This window comes from Spodoptera frugiperda, chromosome 4 (assembly GCF_023101765.2).
Source record: "Spodoptera frugiperda isolate SF20-4 chromosome 4, AGI-APGP_CSIRO_Sfru_2.0, whole genome shotgun sequence".
Classification (NCBI taxonomy): domain Eukaryota; kingdom Metazoa; phylum Arthropoda; class Insecta; order Lepidoptera; family Noctuidae; genus Spodoptera; species Spodoptera frugiperda.
The window spans coordinates 4,422,544-4,446,484 of NC_064215.1; the positions used below are offsets into that span (position 1 = coordinate 4,422,544).

The 23,941-nt window shown below is 37.1% G+C and overlaps 1 protein-coding gene across 2 annotated transcripts in view; it reads right to left on the reverse strand.

Moving 5' to 3' along the window:
• LOC118272342 (ataxin-1) overlaps window positions 1–23,941 on the reverse strand; it is a 30,201-nt gene that overhangs the window by 3,955 nt on the left and 2,305 nt on the right. Inside the window, exons 2-3 of one of the 2 annotated variants that reach the window (XM_035588743.2) lie at window positions 549–955; window positions 116–349 (exon numbers count right to left, since the gene is read on the reverse strand). In XM_035588743.2, the coding sequence (XP_035444636.1) occupies window positions 116–349; window positions 549–947 (633 nt within the window). In that variant the 5' untranslated portion in view covers window positions 948–955. Of the gene's footprint in view, window positions 1–106; window positions 350–548; window positions 956–23,941 lie in introns of both variants that reach the window. The other variant, XM_035588742.2, reaches the window with a different exon arrangement.

A 23,941-nucleotide genomic window follows, 5' to 3' on the forward strand; every position in this document is an offset into this window, starting at 1 on the left:
ATATTGGTGATAAGAAATTCTCAATCATAGATTTAATTTTTCAAAATAGTATCTTTACAACAGCAGCACTAATGGTATAGAAAGGCAGATTTAGTTAGTAACAAACCTTGCTGACCTGAGAGCGATTCCTATCGTAAGTGAGAGTGAGAGCGAGCCTGTCGCCGCGCTCGTCGAGCCGCAGTAACGTGCACTGCGTGAGCGCGAGGTCTCCGCTGCGGTCTGCACTCATCACGAAGTCTTCAGTCCGCATCTCCTCCACTCGCCGCAGCGACCCGTCCTCCAGTCGTATCAACGCACCTCGACAGAAGTAGGGCGCGGGCGCACCTCGCTCGGGAGACGTAGGAGGTTCCTGGAATCATGGAAGGATAGAATTAGTTTCCGTATATACAATAACAAGCTTAATAATTTGAATTGAAGTTAAAAAGGTAAGTAATTTGAGATTTATCTTGCTGTTTATTGTGGTGGCATGCTTTGCAGGCAGCTTCTAAGCTTTGCTTTTTTTATTACTTGTTGAATGATTGTGATTATGTTTAAAGAAAGTATATTACCTCTCTGGGTGGTGGTACTGGCGCTGGTGCCGATACAGGTGGAGAGTGGGGCGCAGGTGCAGGTGGCACGAACCCAGAGGTGGGGCGCGGCCTGATTGGATAGTTGGACGGCGGCGGCTGCGGCGGCGCGCGCGTCCGGTACAGGTACGACGCGTACGACGCCGGGTGTGGCAGGAACGGCGCGTATGCTCCGGGCACGGAAGGGAATGGTGATGCAGAAGGTGCAGGGGGCGCGGGCATCGTGTCCCGCGGCCTCCGCGGCGCGTACCGCGCGTACGGGCGCGGCGGGGGCGCCAGGAACTCAGGCGTCATGCCGGCCTGCGGCGGCGGGTACAGGTTCAGCTGCCCGAGCTGCCCCAGCTGGGCCAGCGCCTCGCTGGGGAGACTCGCTGAGATCATCGGACGGGCTGGAAACAAATAAACATACAATTTAATTATGTTTGAAACGTTAACAAAGAAATCGGTGGCGGACTAATGGATAGCGGTCATATTATAAACTCATAAACATTACATCGGTAATAAAGCGTGATAATATAATTGCTACAAATCAGAGGAATCGTAGTTGTTATTGTAAAACAGTGATTAATAGCAAACTAGATCACGGCGAGAGGCGGTCGTCTCCGCGAGCCGCGAGTAGTTGTCCAGCATCTGTGTTAGATCGAGTGTTTAGTACCGCGACAAGATAAGAATGTGGAGCGGCCGACGTCAACATTATAAATAGATTTTATTCACGTACATAAAAGTTAGTAATTCAGTGTGCACGCCACATGACGTGGAGTAGTCTGTCGTATAAACACGGCTTTTGTTCTATTTTTAGGGTACGGTCAACCATACACATAAAACGATCTTTGTTGCTTTATCGTCGCCACTATACGTTACCCGGGCGAGCTGTTCCAACTGGACTGGCGTGGAATAAACTCGTCGTTAATTATTGTTGCTACATACTAACTTCACATACACGTTGTATGTTGTTGTAGCTGTCTCAGATATTATTACGATCATGTACTTAAATAACTTCAAAGACATGAAAAACTATGCGGAACATTAATTAATTTTACCGCATTTACATTTAGACTTTGATTTAGATTATAGTCTGTAGCTATGAGCTGAGGTGATGATGTGTGAACAGCAGTGCGCTGCAAAGAGAATAACTTGCAGAATTTGTTCAGAATAAAATCTTAAGAGTAGTCTAAACATATCCGTCAGCAGAGAACCTCGAAGCCTAACATTACTAGAGTTTATATCGCATTGAAAGTAAAACAATTTTGTAGTTACACTTTAAATAGTTAGTTTAACTAGGTTTGTTTAAAGTGAATTAATTAAAACGAAGCTCTAATACCTGGGTGTAGATAAATTATTTCTAATTTGAGCAGCCATACGTTGGCGCAAGGTTATCTCAGACCGATACAACGGTTTCTCGGCTGTTTGGGTACTTATCACTATAACATGAAACACGTGTACGCGAGTAAATATTTTTCTACTTTGTTTGAATTTTTACACTACTGCTATTTGTTTCGTAACGTTTAATATACGTTTTGTTAATGTAATCCGCCAAGTTGTACTAAATTAAAATACAGGTTCGAAATAATTCCTCTTCGTATAGATTGAGATCAGCCAATTAGGTGTAACTAATGATGAGATGTTTAAAAAGCGGAAACTCCTAGGTTTGAAAGAAACTGCTAATATAATATCCATCCACAATAATAGTGGAAAGAATATGTGGTCTGAGAGGGTCGTCAGCATTCCTGTACGTGTTAGTGCTGCAGGCGATAATTTGAAGAACAAAGAATGCGCCGACGCACCTGCGCAAACAATAAGCTCTTTTCCAGTTAGCACACCTCTCACTGTAGGGGGATGACGTGCATATGCTTGAACTTGACAAAAACTTGTTAGCGGAGCACACCACAGTACGTGCCTTCACGTATACTTAAAAAAGTTTAAATGGGAGCGAACTTGTTAATCAAGACCTCGGACAGCATTAGATATTTTGACCGAAAAATGTTTTTTAAACAGGCTGAAGAGAGAAGACTATTATTTCGTAGTTTTCAATTATAATTTCAAAAAACTTACATAATTCCTTCAAAAGACGTGAAACTCGATAGGTATCGAAATATTACACAAGAATCTAGACTAGGCTTTCTAGATTCAGTCACGAACCTTTCGTGACCTTGTTGTTCGTGTAAAACTGTTTCAGGCAGCTTGAAGAGAAGTTTGTCATTCGCCTAAGCTTGGCGAAAACTATTATTCACTCAACGAAACATAAATATAAGGAAACATAGTAGAGATAGATCATATCGGCTACTATATTTTTCCTTATCTGGTTTCATGGAAAAAATAATGAATAGATTAAGTCTTGGCTTCATATCGCATTCCCGGCTGATTCAGTCAACAACACGACGTATATAATGTGTGCAAAATTATAAACATTGTTAATTTTGTTGCGTAATTGTTAAAAGCGTGAAGTTGCTCAGAAATGTTCGTGCAAAGTTAAATTTCGCGATAGAGGAAGATCGCATACATTGTTTGCGAGTGTGACTCACAAAAACAATGTGAGATGGAGTGTCGTGACTAAGGCTTTAAAAATTCAAGTCAATTAGCTAGCTCTGTCGGCACGACGCGCAACGCCACAACCTAACTTGCTACCCGACAATACTCAACTATTTTTATTTTTTACTGAAACTGAATTGTACAAATCAAAACTAGATTGGTTACAAACCCAGTAACAGGCACCTAATTACAACAGTTTATCACGATGTTGTCCGATGCTATACACAATATTTAAGGTCACGTTGTTGAAATGATACAAGTCATTAAAACAGATTTAAAATCACAAGATTTGTTTTTCACACGTTGTTTAAACGGGCGAGTGAACCGTCATTAATCAAAGTATATCTTGTACGTCCGCGACCTTTAAATTGGTCTAAAGTCCGAAATACATTGATCGTTGGGATATAATGAAATGCTAGTATAAATAAGAACGTTCTAATTTTGTAAGTTTGTGGCGCGCTGTCTGTCGGTTGTGATCGTATCGGCGTAGGCGCAGGCAGCAAGGCCGCGAGTTCGCCGGCCGCACGGTAAAAACCGCGTATGAATGGCGAGCCAAATTCGCAAACGATTCTCGGCGGAAGCGCTTACATCACGCGCTCAACATGGCCGCCGTAACGCTCAACTAATTATTATTTGTTAAAATATTTGACAACCGCTTGTTTGCTTTTTTATTTAAACAGTCGCAATTAGAGCGCGGACACGACTTCTGTTTGTCTATTCGGCTCACTCTGACATTGATCTATGATTTCATTTCATTCTTTTATTGCATGTTTCAAATTAATAACTACTTGTAATGGAGTATTTCCGTCTAAATCGTTACATAGGTTAGTCAAGTTGTTTGCTAATAGAGTAGTTTCCAACGTTAAATGAGAAACACATTCTCAAACAACTCTCGAGATTTTTACGACGATTTATAAATACGCGGAAAGTTACGAGTATCGTTTATAAAGTAGCATAATAACAGTATGGTGTTATTAGGCGGCGTGGCGGGTGGCTGGTGGCAGGGCGGGCGGCGGGCGGCGGGCGGTCGATAGGGCGCCGCCCGTAACCCACTTCCGACGCCCCTGACCTTGCCGCCGCCATTCACGCCGCGTCTTACAGCGGCCGCTGTGCCCCCTCCGCCCCCCTCCGAGCGACCTCCTCACCCCAGCACCCCTCCCCGGCGCCCACCGTCACGCACGCCGCCCCGCTCCAACTTACAAATGCTCGGATTATTTTGACTTTACGCTTGATTCGGCGCACTGGGATGTTTATCAAACATCTGTTTACACTAAGATTTATCAAAACTTCAGGAAACATTAAAACGGAAAATAAACAAAAGTTAGTTTTTCCTGTAATAAAACTGAAAGGGTTGCTGCTTTACCTCTTGTAACAATAATAATAACTGATCGACAAACAGCTGAATCAAGTTTATACTGTGAATTATTATTAATTGCTTAAAGAAGGTAATAACAATAAGTACGTAAACAGTTTATTACCTGTTCATAGTGGTACATAGTGTTATAATTTAACAGTAATAGGTACCACACTAGAATACCAGATACAAATTAGGGTCTGCCGATAGTACCCACACTATTTCAGTGTAACACAAACACCAAAGTATCTACTAATGTACTAATTCTGTCTGGTTCACAATTATAATGATATTGTGTCACGCCAGACGTGTTAGTATTAGTTATTAGTATAATTGTACAGAAGTAGTGTCCAATCGGTGGGAATGCCATAATATGATATGATGCGCACCTGTTTCACCAGCTGTCGCGGACATTATATCTAACCTAGGGCTGCCAGCCGTGTGTTTTGCTTACGTAATGTCTGCTGCCCTAAATTCTGGGATTAAATCGTTAAACTTTCGTCTGAACTAACAAATACGGTACGAACTAACTGAAGATTTTTTTCCTGTAATCAGTATAGTAAAAAATACTCTAAAATAAAGCTTTTGCAGGTATGGTTTTCATGAACCGAATGCCACTGATTTATAATATGAGACTAATTTGTATGCAGTACTTGAATAGAAAAGTATTCAACCCTAACCAATTCTTCGACTTGACATGCAAACGTTACATGTAATCGGTAATTACATACATATGTAGTACGATAAGCATTACTTGGTGTGGTGTGAACTCAAGAGTAAACAGTTCATTATGTTGCCAACACACATCACCAAGTGAATTTATCGGAATAGACTAGGTGTATAGATTTTCTGCATAATGTCACATCCCTTCTGCAGCGAAATCTGATTGAATCTTATCCGAAAATTTCCATTTTTGGAATTCCTTTCACAGTCCAAAGCATTTAAATTGCATAAAGAGCCAATAGAATCAGTGTGTGTTAGGTGCATAACTGATGTTTGCTAAGGTATTTAGTGCCAGTTGGCCTTACAAGACCTGAAATCCTAACCTAGGACTATTCTTCACTGAGCCTCGATCACGGCTTTCAGCCAATAACCTCGTGTTGTTACACTTGTAGTCCTTTCAAACCTATATCTCTAAGAATATTTGTTCTTTTTTTTGTTTTCTAATGAGTATTTTGCTAATCGGAAGCAACTTTTGTTTAATTGCTTTGCATTAGTTTTTTTTTGGCCTTGTTTTATTCAAGTGCATTTTAATTGTATGTTCATATACATATATATGTGTTCCAAAGTCTTGCAAAATTAAGATTACTGGTTCTTATCTAGTTATTAAAATTGTGCAAGATATATAATTTGACGATTCATTACATAGGTATTAAAATGAATGGAATATTACAATTGGGTACATCTATACTTATACGATTTTAGATATGCACGATTTCAACTTTAATAATAAAATTACCTTATCTCAATCAAAATTTTATCTGTAATGTACTTATTATCTAAATAGGTACTTAAATGGGCTCAGGTAATGAACCTGTCGAGTAAGTAGTCAACTCGGACTACATACCTACGGCCCATGTGGGACGAGTTGGGGAAATTAAAAATAAATTAAGTTTTTAGTGGTCAACTCGTCCCACTCTTTTTTTTGTATGGATCTTTAAACTTTATCAATGTTTGGTACAGTTAGCAACACAAGATTAAAAATATTTTTTTCTTTACTTTCGTTTTGTTCATAGATTATTTCGTATTAAAAAATCCTGACGAAGTAAGAACCTCCTTTTTTAGTGTCGGTTAAATAATTTATTACCTAAATTATTTTTTGCAATCGCACAAATTCATGTGTTAACCAAAATTATTAAGAATAGTAAACATGTGTGGCTTAAACAATGGTCATGGCGGTCACTTATGAAGTAAATGATAACAAAGATAGAATTAAGTTCCTAGAAAATCTTCTGTTTTCAACAAAGTAATAGAACTTTATTATTTCCACACTAACCCTTTTGCTACTGACTGTACTTACTAGTGACGTGGGACGAGTTGACCACTAAAAATATTATTTTATTTTATTTTCTGCAACTCGTCCCAAATGGGCCGTAGGCATGTGGTCCGAGTTGACTACTTACTCAACCTGTCACATGAAGTAAACCCGAAACTCAAGTGATAGCTCACATCTTTATCAAGTACTGCTTTACTTACGCAACGTATTGAGAATTATGTACAATATTAGCATCTATTAGTTTAGCCAAACATACATCTGACGTCAATGTGCCCATTGTAAATTAAATATACCAAAATTAAGTCAGATCGGTTGCTAGTCCAAGTTTAAGAGCAATTTCAAAAGATCTTTCAATGATTTCACGGCTTAAACCGTAACTAGGTATCTTCTTATCCATAAAATAAAGTGGCCATTACAGCCACAAAAATCGGTGTTTTTATTTAGCAAAATGTTATTTTTAAGCTGGCGTAGCATTACGATCCCGAGTCGCGAAATATTGTGCATCAGTACTTCTTGTACAATGTAGTAGCGGGCCGAACTTAAATATTTACATTTCGGCGTTTATGTTTAACGCAAGGAAAACACTTTAACTCAGATCACTCCGCACTACATTTGCATGTGCAAAGTGATATAAAAAGTGAGTACTAAGTCTGAAAGAATATTTCTTTACTGACATACAAAGTAGGTGAATATTTTTGCACTCGCCCGCGCCTCTTCCATTCTGTGTTTATTAGATGAACAACGTAAAACCCCAGTATGAGTAACTGATCTTAAACAACTCTTAAAATAGTACAAATATTTATATTGAAAATGTTTAAAATAGTATATAGAACTCCGTCGTGGCGGTGGAGTGACAACTGGGTTTCCCTCGGCGGCGTCTCGGTAATTTCGGAACGACATGAAATGAATGAAACATTCGAATTCAACGAAATTGCCTTTGACAGACTAAGTTTTTTTCTTTTTTACGAAATTAAGAAGGATAGTGATATGTTTGCGATTGGTGGTGTGACATTGTCAGTTCAAAGCTACAATGTATAAAATACATAGATAGGTGATGTTCGTTCTGTTGCGAGACTGGCGAGGCTGAATGAACCGCTCTAGTCACGCGACGCCTGTTACGTAAAGCCGAGTTTCCACAATATTACTTAGCTTACTTGTTTGCGGTAAAAAGGCAACTGACGTGTTAATTGCATTGCAGTATTGCTAATTATAATATTAACTTGCATTTTGATTCGTATCGAGAAACCGGCTCCGGTGTGTTAAGGACAGTTATTTCGAGTTTCATTTGCTGTATCGCACGTGTACTTTTGGCGTCGCGGTTACAATAAAGGTGAGGTAAAAACTTCAGGTCAATGTATTATTAATTTACAAAAGATATGACTCGGCTCGAGCTGCAAGCTTAAGAAAAAATACACTTTACGTAATCGCATTCACGATTGTTCACAAAGAACAAGAAATCATTTCGCGATGTAAAAGGCAATCACGAGTGAATAACAGCGAGTGGTGTACGCGTTCACTAGTTTTAATAATGACAAGGTGCTGAACTAAATTATCCCGCGTAATTGCCGGTTCTGATGGCCACAGTTTGCGTCGAACCTACAAGGAGGCGGTGTATTCGTTTAAACGACCAATTTGGAGCCCAACAACAGTTTTATTGAGTGTATCACGCAATAGGAGAGCCGAGGCAAACAACCCCGCCTACACTCGCGACTCGCGACGTTACACCGTCAGACTTCTATTTACATACACGTCAGGGTTGCCAGATAAATCGTGTATAATAACGTAAATACCGTTTATTATGCGGTGGAAGTAACGTTCAAAAATACGAATTTATATTTGAATCTATTCTCGTTGATGTCGGGATTATTTAATCAGGGCGGTTGAATGTGGAATCAGGGCGGTTTGGGGTTTTATTTTACGGAAGAGGTAATATTACGGATGGGGATATTTTGATCAAAATTATGGAGACGGATGTTGAGGAATTTGAATGTTTGACAACCCTGTATGTCCATTATTGTTAAGTTGCGGCCACCGTCACCCACGCGGCTACACACCGACAATGTGGTGTTAATGTGTGCGCCACCTGTGTGCACAGGCGCCATCAATATGCCAAGCGAATTGTATGAAAAACTAGCGCTGATTAATTTGTATTTGTAAAGGCAGCTTCAATTATTTTGCATGTCATGTATACGAGATATTATGTCGGGCTAGAGCTAAATAGTGTTGGCCACGGAACAAATATGTACATGATGCGGTTTCTATAACTTTTTTATGTTTATACTAAGAAATATTCTTTAATGTCATTTCTCTAGCTTGAGGCTAATGAATGTTGTCTGATGCGATAAAAAGTTGTTGATTTCTGGTAAAACCAAATTCCTGTAGCATTAGCATTCATTAGTAAGACCCAAGTCCTATGTGGGTCTATTACAATTTTCTTATTAAACTGTTTTAGCCTCAACTGCCTCGAGCCTCGTCAGTCCTTTTACCCTTGAGACCAACGTAGAATGCCAACATTTTCCATGTGGAAATCGCCTTTAGATAGTGACGTGTCACGTCCCTCTTCTACATTCATAGTCAATTTCTCGTTTCTCAACGATTTACTCTAAAATTCTTGTTTCTAATTTATGACAAAACCTATAATTTGATACTAAACATTCATAGAAGCTTTTACTGCAGTGAATTTGTTGCTAAATTAGACATCGAACCATAAAATTTATGAGTTGTCGTTGTCGAATCACCGAGCGGTTAGGTCACCCACGCTAGTTCATCTACTGACTGTAAAAATCTTTATTTACTATGTTAACGAGCCTATCCTGGCGGTTGTAAATTACATTCAAATTCTTATTACGTAACGTATAATAATCGTGGCTTTATTTCAATCTTGTAATGTCAAGGATGAAGCCTACACTTCGTAAATGTCTCCATTCAAACATTTTTCAACAAAATGATGACCTTTGCTTGTATTTTTTATACTGGTGGCATGTAATAAAATAAATGTCTTAGCACAAGTACTCTAGAATGTTCGTCATAATTTGTTTGTATTTGTCTCGGCGAATTAAATCATCAGGTTAATCCACTCGCGGATATAAATCAGACTGACATCGTCACGGTTTGGGAACAATTCAATATTTACCTGTGAAAATGCATTAGTGAAATCCGTATTCGTGGAATTTCTGGTAAAACAAAACATTGTTGAAAATGTTCGGACGTTAGACGGGTGTCAGCTTCACCTACGCCCGCTCGCTGCTAAATGGACTTTATTTTAGGCTGCATTAGATAGCTACACGGAACAGCCTTTCGAAATCCGGGTCACTTCTAATTTTAATCCCTTTTCCCTATGCTGTTTATTTCTGTTCATTTTTAACAATGTCAGTTTTACCGCCATTTCGCTTCGGATATTTTAAAATGGAAACTTTTGTAACTGGTGCATTTTACCTAATTGATTGACCTAAATTATTTACAACGTCTTCGGTAAAAACGACTATTATTAGGCTAGAAATGCATATTATCTCTTAATATTGGTGATGTAATGTAATAAGTTTGATACAGAAATAATCAATTTTATTTATAGTAACCAACTTAGTTGATGTCACTATATTTGGTGGAATCCCAACAATTCGAGCGTTCCACCTTGATCACTTTAGCTACCACGTTAGGTGCCACCTAATACTGTAGCTTGATAGCTAATTTCCATTGATCCTTCATAACGGTGGTGAAAATGAAGCGGCTGAACCGTGAAAATCTTGCACGGTTCACAGCCTACACGACATGGCCACTCAGAATAGCTTTTACATGTTACGACAAAAGTAAAAATACTTGTTAAACCACTTTAGCCGGCCATTGACGTGAGAAACTAAGAAATGAACGAAATCATAATAATCGCTTGTTTAGGCAAAGCTTCTTGGATTCGCACACTGTCTTACAAAGGAAATGTTCGAACAATTGTCTACTGATTAATGTCTTGATAAATATAATGAACATTGAGCACTGTCAGAAAATGTACCTAGGTACCTATTTTCTGATTCAGAGTAGGTGACGTGTCGGGTCGCTCGCTGTCTACTCAAATGTTTGAGTAATGAGCAATTTACAAAAGCGTTATACATATCGATTAATTATGGAAATATTTTTCTGAGCAATTCACAGAATGATAACTAATTAATTAATGCGACTTGTTTGTGTATGATAAAATTATTTTGTTTCATAAATAGTGAACCGTTGTATCTAATTATATTCTTATATCACTTTTAGTCACGCGTTTTATGTTCGAATGTAATCTTATCTGGTGTTCAATGATTTTGGAGCTATCGAAATGTAAAGGTCGGCTACATTGTCGTGTATTATTCGGCACTACGAGCCGCAGCTGAAGAATAGTTTTAGAGGGCAATGTGAAGGCCACGGTACACTATTCGAATAAAATAAAGTTGATTCATTTCAATAGATATTCGACGTTAAACTCCCGTGTAATCAATCATCGGGATCGAATGATATACTGGACGCTTTCCCGTCCCCGGATAGTTTTCTGTCATAATGGTAAGAGACGAGGTGGCGTCAGTGAAAAGGTGCTTTCGGTGTTCAAATCAGAAACAATACTTAAAAATATTACTGATTATTATTTCACCCAGTTCAGTTTGCAGAAATCGTCACGTAATTGAACTCTTATTGAATATTTCATAATTTTTTCTACAGGTAAGTACCTCAGTAAATAGTTACATACTTTCTCTTATATCTTATTTGAGACCTATTTCATTAGGGTACATGACATTGGTCATATAATAATAATCATTAATAGGTCAGATTTTCCTTCCGTTTGTATTTATGGTTGAAAAATAAATGTAGGTGAACAGGTCGATAGATATTATTAATTTTAAAATTATTCTAATTCGTATTTCAGCAATACCGTTATATAATATCTATATGGGGTAATTAGGATCGTGTTTAGAGGAAATTACACGATTAAACTGTTATATTTCAGGATAAAACGTTTAGTTTAATACCTAATAATAAAGCGTTTTCCGTTTAATACTGATAAACTAATATGCCGTAGCTTAAATACGAGTCTGGCGGCCGTAAATAAAAAATATTATGATATACCTATAGTTTTAATTAATAAGTTTGTAGTATGTACATAATGTGCCGGCAAATTCTACATTAATTGGTAGGTACTGAAATTCCCTCCCACAATATCTCAAATGCCGTGTCTAGCTGCCAAACATTCGGATAATAAGCACGCATATCCGAGAATAGCGGGCATCAATCAAAGAGTCGCGTCAATGCTCAATAGACGATGTTTGTGCCAAAGTGCCAAGTGCTTTCCCTTGGCTGGCTGGCTGCCGGGGGACACGCCGCTGCTCCGTTCATTCCACACACATAAATAAACAATGCTATGCATGCCTGTCTCCAAGACTCCGATACGTAACTATATTAGTCGCAACGTGTCTTCATAATAACAATTATTGTTAATTCCCTGCGGGTCAAACAGTTATCTATCGCGCAGATTGTTGGTTAATTAAAAACTTTGTTTTATGTTTGCTACACGAATAATCAAAGATATTTAACACCTAATACATACCTACTCATAATATGTATGACCTGCTATCGTGCCCCGTTGGAACTAAGTAGAAAGTAAGTTGATAAATGACCGACCATATTAAACTTTGCGTGTCCTATTTTGCAATATATTTGCAAACATGTTGAGGCTGACCTCGTGTGAACAGTTATTGCTTCTCTATTTAGATTCCATTCGTGATTGTTACACGCGTAGGCTAACACCGTCGTCCCTTGAATATAAAGAGCAGATCTTAGTGGCCGCGTGACTAACCTGCCAGGAGGAATTACCATCGATTGTATGCTAAGCAGCGGTGACTGCGGCCGCGCCACTACCATTGATCGGCCGACAGCGGCACTCCGACTCCGCACCGATAGAAATCGACGTGATTATCAAATGCCAAATTCAATTATAATGGCCTTGTCGCCATAAAAGTCTTGGTGTACGCACCAAACATAGTTGCCTTTTGTGATTAGCAAACGGAACTTATGAGTAAGTCTATTCATCGGATACTGCATTACGTAATAGTTTATTATTGTGCTATTATGCATTTTGTGGTTTTATTGGTCTTGCAAAACGCACTGGTTGAATGAGGTTGACTTGGTAACAAGGATTGTTGATATAATCAGAATAAGCAACCTGTAAAACACGTGTCTCAAATGGACTTTCAACTGCAACGTCAGGGAAATTTCTAGATCTTTGTACTTGTTTTAATATTATCTTTGAAAGCCTATTGCTTACAGTTGTTACTGCAAAAAATGTTAGCTCGTGTCCACGTTTATTGTAGCGTGTAGTTTTATTCACATATTTAAGAAATACAAGTAGCTTTAGTAGGTATAGGAGATTCTTTAACCGAATTTGCATGTGTGTGAGGTCGTGTGATATATGTACCTGTTAGTTTTAATAATTCAGTCCACAGATGATCCAAGGTTATATGAAAGTTACGTTGATTGATTCCGTGTTTAAATAAAGAATATTTACATACATAATATTATGTAGCCATTTATTTTTAAACAAAATGGTTCATTATTTATTATTGTATTTTGTGGTGATGTAACGTATCAGTCTGTTTTTCAACCGTTTCCAATAATTATCTGCAGTGAAAACAAATACTCTTATCAATGTTTATAAGTTCGGGTTTATTAAAATAGATCTTTGGGGCACGTGTAAAGACTCATGTTGCCAACATGACACGAAAATATGTTGAATACTTAATATTTAATTACAAAAACGTCAACATTCACTTTATTTTTCCGAATGCACTAAGCTTAGAATACTCCCGTTTTGAAATGGCAATGCCAACTGCCTCTAGATTTACAATATCAAAGTACCTACTTAGAGTTGATTGAAAAACAAACAATGTAACCACCAAATATTGGCTTGTTATCAGCAGTATGTGTGCACTTCCCGGGTTAATTCGAGTGAATTCGGCCAACGTTTAATATCACTTGGATGTTTGTTTAACCGGCATTGGGTCAGATAAGATAATTCCTATAACAGCTGTTGTTGCCAACTAGCGGGCGCTATCAACTGAACCGTGTTAAGATCTTTTGACCCACCAGGGTTCTTTGACGACAGCGAGTAGGTACCTAATCTATTATTACTTGAACAAAATTGAGCTCCTAGTCTCGCGAACTTTATACCCTATTTGAAGGCTGCGCTAGTTTCATGTAATCTCTATAAACAAGTACCTATTTCAAGTTCTGTGAATCTCCTAATGAATAGCAGCATTGTTCCATTTAATCTATTCTCTAGGTCTTGTAGCAATTTGTCTGCCTGCATCACAGTCTGCGTTACCTTGAAGAAGAAAGATATTTTCCTTTTTTTGTGCTACTTACGTTAATAATAGAGTTTGCGTCATTTGTGTGGAAGCGGAATAATTTTATGAATTGAAATACCGTGTGGCTATAGATTTCCCCTTGACTAAGTGCGGTTTATAGGGATTTTGAAATTAAATATCTTTTCGATAAACTTGTGTCGCTACAGACCGCAGGTCACGTACACACTAGCCAATTTATTCATACTAAGTCTTTGAGGATAACAAAACCGCCAGACTACACTCCGCCGGAACGAGTTCGTTTTGAGCGAGATATCGGTTCGTGTTCTGTTCTGACTAATTGACTATAATCGCACCTAGCTGACAAAAAATAAAACAAGCGCTTTAGTTGCGATGGTACTTGTTAAACGATTAACTAGCGATAACATTGACAAGTAACACGGATGAAGAATTATCCTCTGAACAAGAAATATTACCTATTTTTATCACTTTTTATTGGCGCTACGAATAGAAACAATTAGTTGACAAAAAGTTTTAATTCAAACTATCAACAGCAATGTCTAGCGCCGAGGTCGACATAGAAACAAGGTGCGTTGTCAATTGGAAGTGTAAATAATAAATATTTGGAAGTGAGAGCGACGCACGCGGATGTGTGCTGACGTCACAATGGAGGCACACGCCACCAAACGACACCGGCCACTGCTATGTGATTGTTGATACATGCGCACGCGTTCTTCGAGGAAGAACCCTCTGTCAATGGACCGAGGAAGATGCGACAGGCTGTTTTCAAAACGTTAGCCAGAATCAGCAATACTGGGAGCTGCGGGCGTAAATATGTTGTGTAAACATGGCGAAAGAAAGCTCAGAAAAGTAACGATTCGCAGAGTACTAAATAATGCACGCTGCGAGTTTAGGTTTCACCTTTCTAAACTGCTTGTCGGAGGCAGGGTTTTTTATCAATACAATGTTGTTAGACGTCCTTGCCGAGCGCTCTATTATATTTGACGATTATTGCTAGTGCTAGTTGGTGGTAAGGCACGGTAAAATTAATAGGCAACATTGAACTTGAACGTGTGTTGCGGTGCGTGCGGATGACGTCACGCTCACACGTACACGTGCGCGAGGCTGGCAGCACTCGCCGCGGCCGCCGCAAGGCCGCCGCTGCCTATCGCACCGGCCACATCGCACACCGCACCGCCACCGTGCGAGCCTAACTAACCGTGAACGCAGCCTCACCGCCACACACACTACCTAGCCGCTATGTTCAATACATACACTATGAGAATGTGCTAGCTACGTTCTATGTAGATACAAGAAAAGCCGATTTTAAAACGCACACATTCTCAGAAGGTTGATTAGGTTTTATTTCATAATCTGTTCCATTATTACATTGATTTATTTGTATAATCTCAGCAAAAGTTATGAAGGACTAATTAGCAGATAACACATTTATTGAATTCGCGACTCTAAACTGGAATTTATAGTAAAACTATTAGGTTAGACAAGGATCTATTTTATAAATATGAAATAACATTTTGCAATCAACAATAAATCACAAATTAAAGTCATTGTATTTTTTCTACTCACGGATAATAGTGTGTTGCTTCATATCGCACGCACGTTATACGAGAATACTATTTATATCTGCAAAAAATCGATAAATGTTGGTATCACATATCGCGGAAATTTACACTAGCCTTTATCAGAGCCATCATTGATATCAGTGATAAATAATGCAGGCATAGGTATTTATTTATGTAAATTGATGTCATAATCTTGATAGCGATAATAGAGGTTCGATTCACATATTTCTCAGACGATAAATGTATTTAAAGTTTATAGTCAATGAAGAAATTGAAGCGAGAAAACGAGAATGGAAAAGTTTTTCACAAACACGTTATGTAACTTGGAAACTGTTTATGTTCGGAGACGTGCCCCTGAAGTAAGCTAGAGGGGCAAACTCTAATACAATTAACAGAAACTTTGTGTTGATTACACTCATTATGAGTTTCTTTTTCTTGAATTCTATAAAAGGAACGTATACATTAATGGAAATCCACGTTATAAGTAGTTTGCAGCAGTAAGGTTACACAAAAATCTATTACTTCAAGAGCAACTATGATTGCACGACGGCAATCATAGGGTCTTAGAAAAAAGTAGTAAAGAAGACTTATTAATGAGCGCATAGACAATACAAGACTCTTAAGACTGGTAAATACAGTTGTCGGTACCGATCAATGGAAACACATCAAAAACATGAACACGATTTAATCATGTCGTGTCAGCTTTTTACTTAAAGTTGAATTATTATGCAAAATGCCTTTCTAAGGTCGGAGTTGAATCCATTACGGCGGTGTCGTAACGTATCGTTAGAAACTCATTTGCCTTGCATAATATGGATACACATGCGTCGTGTCTAATACACTGTTCATTAAACTTAGCTTTCCATAAATGAGAAGCGATGGGGTCTCCTTTCTTGTTTAATTCCACCTCACACCGTTAGTTTAAAGCGAAGTAACCAAGCGTCAGTAATCTTCACATGTTTAAACTTTAACGTCGGTTATCATCAACGTTAATATAAAATAATGTAACTACATAAAATGTATTTTAAACACATTTACCGATCGTCTATCTATTTTCGTAAAGTTGCCATTTAAGTGCAAAACAAGATCTTAGATGTCGTATCTTTATTTCAAAACAACTTTTTACGAACACGATAGATATTTTGTTTCAAGCATGTGATAATGTAACATGTAAACATGGTATCTTCATATTACTTAATCAGCTATACTAAACCAATACAATACTTGCATACATACATATTTACTAAATGTATTTGTAAAACATCTGAAGTTTATATCTATGTCGAAATAACTAATATTTTCCTCTTAACTATCTCAATTAAACTGGCGCCTAAAAGTTGACCTCAAATTGCCTTAGAAATTATATGGAAATATCAATCAGAATGTTTTTAAATTCGTTTTGAAATGTTCACAAATATACATAATGTAGGTACGTACAATATCACGGTTTATAGATAAAAGGCAGGTAGGTAATAGAAATTTATTCCTCTTGCGAAACCTAAGTAGTACAATTACGAGAGCCTCAGGAACAGCGAAGGTCGAATTTAAATATATTGAATCAATTTGGCTGTCAATTTACACTAAACGAACCTATATTTCTTCCTTTACTCCAAAACAATACGGTTTATATTGGGGAAATCTTTTAAGATTCTGCTGTGTTCTTCTATTGAATATCAGTAGGTACTGATGTATCTAATTGTAATTGAAGACATGATTGTCATTCATAGCATCGGATCAGGCTTATCCATACAGTATTTAGATAGCATTTATCACTTTGTTTACGTGCTTGAGATATCTCTCGTAGGTACCAAATTGATAAGACCGTGAATCAAATTCATGCGCTTAGCCATTCTTTATCCGGTTTGTAGCCTTTGTAGCCAGTGTAGCCACATGAGTGGGCACAGCTGCGATGCAGTAATATATTAGCGCGGTGCATGCAACATTCGCTCAGTTGGCGTATTTGCGTATCGTACTTCTTGCATAAGTGCCGTATTTCGCAACATCTTACTACAGTGTAGCCGCGAAAGCTGTGACGTAACCGCGGCGCAGGCGCTGCCGACCCATTGATTAGACGGAGCTGTGAATGTAACCAGTTATTTAATCCTAATCACTCTTATTCTGAGTTTTTACACTGAGAAATACCTAATATTGAACAGACAGGACGGGGCGATGTAATAGACACCGAAGCAAGTATTGAATAACTTCACCCACTCTAACCAACAAAATATTTTTGGATACGAAATAATTTGCTAGGTACATGTAAGATTACTTGGATACCCACGCGTTTCAAGAACCTGAAAAGTTACCTTTCGTAACTTGTACCTGAAAACATAGCTGTAGGCAATACGGTTAAACATGAAGGAACGTCGAGAGGTTGATGTTAAAATATTCAAGCAAAAAGAGGTTAGTCGTATTTTTAGACAGGACTAGTGTCCCAAGGAGATGGCGGGTCAACAACATCGATCAAGTGCGTCGCGAATACACCGAGTGGGGAGGAAGCGAGCAGCGCAAACTGCAGACACACAGAATCAGTAATGCGAGCATTTGTAACGCGATACATTTAACACGGACATGCCAACTGTATGTATACGTTACAGGTTTCTCACTTTTCTGAGGTCAAAGGCAGAACTGATGAATACAATCACAATTAACACAGATCTGCCATTGTTCACAATGTTAGTGATCTACAGTTAAATGTCTTACGGATAATGCTATGAGAACTCCTCATTATTACTTCCATGTTTACCTTTGAAAATATTCTCATAAAATATTGTGTGTTATTCTAATACCTACCTATGCTTATTTTGTCTGAAATAGAGACGAAACAATAGACAAGAAGTGCATCTAAAATATGTATCTAAAATCTACTTAATTCATAAATTCAATAAAAAGTACTTAACAACAAACAATTTTCTTCAAGTAGGTAAGTCGAGTATGCATGTCCACAAATTGTCGTTTAAAATTAATGACGAGTACTGAAACGTTATCGTGTAGGTAATAATTCATATCACATAATAACTTAATGTAAAAACTTGTGTAGATTAATGACGCCGATTAAAAAACATGTCAACCAACGGTAAATAGATAATGATGTGCTTGTGGGCGCTCTGTCGATTCACATAGCATCCACCTTTTATGTCCACCGTGTATTAATGAAAGGAAAATAATAGTGAGGGCATTGTTTGCAGCAGATGTATACAGATACATGTATACATTGATCGAGACGAAGGTAACAGTACAAACATTCAACTGTGCAAGGGCCGTGTTGACAAACAAACACCCTTTAATATAATCATTGTTTACCTTGCAACAATGTATGTTTGTAATGAATATTATTTAAATGCAAATTGTTTCACGATTTTCATTGTTTCGGTTGAACCAGAAATAGCTCGTGATTAAAAGTCGTCGTTCAGCTTTTTGTTAAACAAATATCTGTGTCTGTATCCATTGAGAAGTGGCTCGTGACAATAGAATGAAATATGCAGATTTTCCTGTATGTACAACAGTACAGGTACATATATACTGAATATCATTAAAAGTTACGTTCATTTACAAGATAATGACCATTCGTGTGGTAATATGTGAATGGTCTTTCCTTATCTACCTGAACATCCGATATATTCTCACATCATTATTTAATTTTCATTAATTGGTGTTAACGGCTGTACACAGAGTCATTTAATGGTTACTTAACTCAGTCCTTAGTAATTGTTTTCGGAACAAAATCTTTACTTAGGAATAGTTTAAGTAATCATTAAATATCTCTGAGTAAGATTATCAGTCAATTACTTTTATATCATTGATCATGGAGGATTTATAAAATTGCAACAATTTAAATTCTTATTACATGATCCATGTGTGGGGTCGTGTAGCCTGAATAATATAAGATAACAAAGAAGTGGCCACCTCGCTGCACCACTGTAACAAGAAACACTGAAACTAACCTCTTTTTATTGTTTACATATTGCAATAAGATCTCCTTTACGTTCGTGTGAACGTTTCTTTAATACGGCCGGTATTGTGATTTCAGTCTTTGCATGTTATACGCTAATTATGTGATGTATTGTATTATCTTACGTGTGTATATAACAAGGAAGTAAGTACTCATGAGCCGAGAAACTTCATTGGAGATACGTATTCCATTTTATGCTTTTCACCTTACAACGTGCTGTGAAAATGCTGTATTTCTGTGTTCCATGAATATGATTTTCTTTGAAAACAGCAAAGTAATAAGTATTTACATATTTATAGGTATTTGTTGTGTCTTAATAGGCTATCTTTTTTCTTAGGTATCATTTTAATGACAAAAAATAATCATGTGATCAAACCACTTATTTATCATTATAATAAGTTTTTGCAATGAAATATTTTCTTCATATTAATTAAAAACTGAATAATGTCTTTCAATTATTTAATTAAATAAATACCAAGTATACTAATGTGTAATAATGTTGGTATATTTCAAGGCTGAGTAATAATATACATAACAAATCCATTATGTAAATAGATTTAGTCCAAAATAGGCTTTAAGTAAATAAAGCTAGGTATTTAATTAGCGGGCAACTGTTGATATGTATTAAGAATAATACCTACACCATTAATTTATTATAAAACGCTCGGATTTCCAGCTCAATAAATAAAAATAAAGCCATGGTATTTTTCTGCATGAATAATTCAACATCCTTCCTCGTACGGGCTAAATTCAATTAATAATGTTTTCAATGTACGTATTTATGTAATATTCAGATAACTGAAATCCCTACATCCCTATTTATGGTTTGTTTGTGTGTTCTGCTAATTCATATTTAAGTTATCTATTGCTTTTGTATTCTGAAGAAGGGGAAATACACGAGTTATTATTAAATAGACTTTGTATCCGGTTTATTCTAGTTTATGGTTTAACTAGAGGCTCGTCTCGGTTTTAACGTTAACCACTGCTATTTGTCCTTTAAACATAAAGTAATATTGTCAAAATAGAAGGGAAAATTTCCCACAAGACATCTAAATATAGTTATACAGGATGTATATTGGAATGATTTGACAAACTCACATGGAAAAACACTACGATAGTGCGAAAATTTTCCGTTCTGTTGTGAAAATTTCGGAAATGAACATTGCAATTAGATGAAACCTTAAATACTGATTAGCCATCCAACTAATCCGTTTCTCCTATTTATAGGTAACTAATGGCACTTATAATCAAATGACGTCAATTTGTAATAGGTTTCTAGTATCTGAAACAGGTTAAACCACTGCCTATTTTGTTATTCAGTTATATTCTTACTAATCGAAAGAAACTATCAACTGCTTATTTATTGATGCATAAGAATCATGTTTAAGAAGATAGGTCGGGGCTCTATCTAGAATTTAATTGGTCCTAGGTACACTAATCTCGGTTCTGCTTATCTATCAGTTCACGCCTAGGTTAATATTAGTAATTAATAACCCAGATACCTATAAAGTGATTGATAGATAACAAAGGATGGGAGACGTTTACTTTCCCAGCGCACCGAACACTCCCGTGGAACGTGTCAGCCTGTCTATAACCTAGACAGCAATGAAGACTCATTTCCTTTGACTGTGCCTCATCAACCGACTCTTTTTAATATTAATCTTCATTCTATCTCCTTTAATATAAAGAAGAACTTTGAACCGTCTGTTTCAGCAGCTCAATATTTGCCTACTAGTTTTATATATGTAGGTACTTAGTTTGAAACGTAGCATTCATTCATATCTGTTAAGTATAATATACCTACATGTGCTATGTACCGAAATAATATGTGTGTGCACACGAATACCTGTAAGTATGCGAGGTATTATCGTTGCTAATACAGCTGATACCGGCAGATATCGCTACGTAGGCGGGCGCGGTAGCTCGGGCCTGATAACGTGCCGCACACACGCGCACGCCGCGCCTACATGCACGCCTCGCCCATCAATGTGTGTGTATGTAACACTATTTGTGACACAAGCTATGTTATCTCTTTGTTTTCTTTGCAACCGCCGCTTGTTATCTGACAAATGGTCCTCGTTTATTTAATAGGTATCATGCACCCTTAGCGGAGTCGAATTACTGTTAGTTAGTAATAAGCGGCCGGTAATAACGCGTTGTATATCAGCAGTAAGTACGACGGTCGACAGGCTAATTTTATGTACGGAATGACCGATACAGGACGAAATCGATTAACTCTAAGTGTGCATCGTGAATACTCGTGGTAATCTTATCGCTATTCAGGCGTCGGGTTTGAGGATACGATTCTGAATATGCTTTCGCAATACTTAATAAAGTTTAAATCTTTCAACAATGTAGGATGAAGTAATTGTCTGTACCTATATCATAAACTGCTTGACGGATTTAGATAGATTTTTAAGAATTTGTGTGTTTATTAAATAAATATCGATATCTGGACAAACCCAACGTGGTTCGTAGTATTTATGTACTTTATCATCAGGGTTTTGGCATAGTTATGATTGATATAGGTACACCTACGTTCCTTAGATCCGGATACTTCGGTTACAAACAGATAAACTTTATTGATAAACATACGAAAATGTCTTAGTTTACTATCACCACCTGGATATAAAGATAGTTGGCACTTATCGCCTGAATTAGGTAGAAACGATTAATTAACTGCCTACGTATTATTTACTATAAATTTTAGGTAAATCCAAGATTTTTATTGATAAAGTATTTCAAGGTAAATACTTTTAGCGTAAGTAACAATGTATTAGATATGTGGGGAATTACTACCTACGTGTGTGAACCGAATTATCTTTGCTCGTTTTTCCATATGTCGTCCATACGGCAACTTGCGATTAGGCTTTTGTCTTTTTTTTAACAACACATGTACTGCCAAGCTTTGTCAAACAATACATTGTTGTTTTTGCACGGACGTCAATAGGCCTGTCCATAAACAAAGATGGCGGTGACACGTTGTAAAACCAATACCGGTCAAAATAATTATTGTTCATCATTCTTTCTCTTGGCCTATTCCCAACTAGGCTAAGGTCGCCATTTTGTCTAACCTCTTCGATTTAATAACAGCATTTTACATGATATCCCTTGTTAGAATTACCAGAATTTAAAATTGACCTCGCCATAATAACTGCTATGGACATTTGTAAGACAGATAAATAATTAAAATAACAAAAGCAACAGTGAATTTAAACAAGCACCCTCTACGGACTGCCCGTCCCGTCCCGTACCTGATTTGTAACATTTATGACTCAAGTGTATTTACCTGAAAAGGGTTCAAAACCACCCTTCAGAGTAAACTGTAAGTTGTTGACCAAAATATCCATATTTATAAAAAGGGATTACTTTTATCACAATGGGAGTTAGGAACAGCCGCCGGCGCCGCCCACGAGAAATTACTTATTGTAAAACTTTAAGAAAAGTCTCGTTGTTATTACTTAATTCAAAGTTAACTCATACATTAACTTTGCTAACATTTCTTTGAGGAATTTGTTGAAAGGAGACTGTGTAATGGGTAAATTGCTTGCTCTTTTGCAAAACAACTTTTCAATTTAGATTACGGCTGGAGCATTAGTATCAACTTAGTTTGAATATGCCTTAGTTTGTATGTAGATTTATCTCAAGTCCTAGATGTACTAAGTCTTATGAAAGCAAGTTCTATAAATAAGTTAACTCGCCTAGTATAGGCAAGGAGGTAGCTTACTCTCTGTTTGCTGTAGGTCGTTGTCACCATTTGACTATAATGTGTCGGGATCGGTGAAAAGTAAATTAAAATTAACTCCAGTTATGATATTGGTCTGCAACGTGCCATCAAAACTACAATGCTCATAAATTCCGCCTCAATGCTACTGCTAAAACCTATTGGGTGTATCAATTTACATTACATTACCTATTAAAAGAAGTAACGTCAAGATGACTCTACAACATTTTAGCAAAATTAACACAAAAGTACAATTCTACACACTCCTCCTTTTTATCATATCCGATTTAGGTACAAATAGATAAAGCTAAACCTAATATTCATTATGATAATCGCAAAATGATAAATGGAAAAGATAGGGCACCTATTTTTATTGATGAAATAAGTTACATTTTATGCGTAAATTGTCATGTACTCGTAGCACGTTCTGTTTAGTGCATTTTAACTGTTATCATTTTTTTATTTAATGGCGTTTTTCTATTGTTTAAAGGAGTAAACGTTCAATGAATCACGGCAGCAGTATAATAGGCATATATTATTTCATTCGGGACGGCTTGTCTAGATATACATTGACGTATTTTCATTATCATAAGGCAGAATGTCACGTGTGCGTAGTCCACTGTACTTTATCAAAGGATTTTCCGATAATAGCCGTCTTACTAGAATGTTTTGCGTCATCGTAGAAATGTATTTGTATGTATTTATTGCAAAACGTTTATTATTATTTGGTATTATGTTTATCTTATATGGCATTGCTGCATTTTGACGTATTTAGACTGCACCGTTTGAATTAAAACAATACCCTTCCTTCAGTTGGTTAAAAATTGTATTCGTTCCTCCTAATTTTTCCTATTTATGTTTGTTCAATTTCCTTTATTAGATACTAGACCGTCGGCTTATCCGCTATCTAAGAAC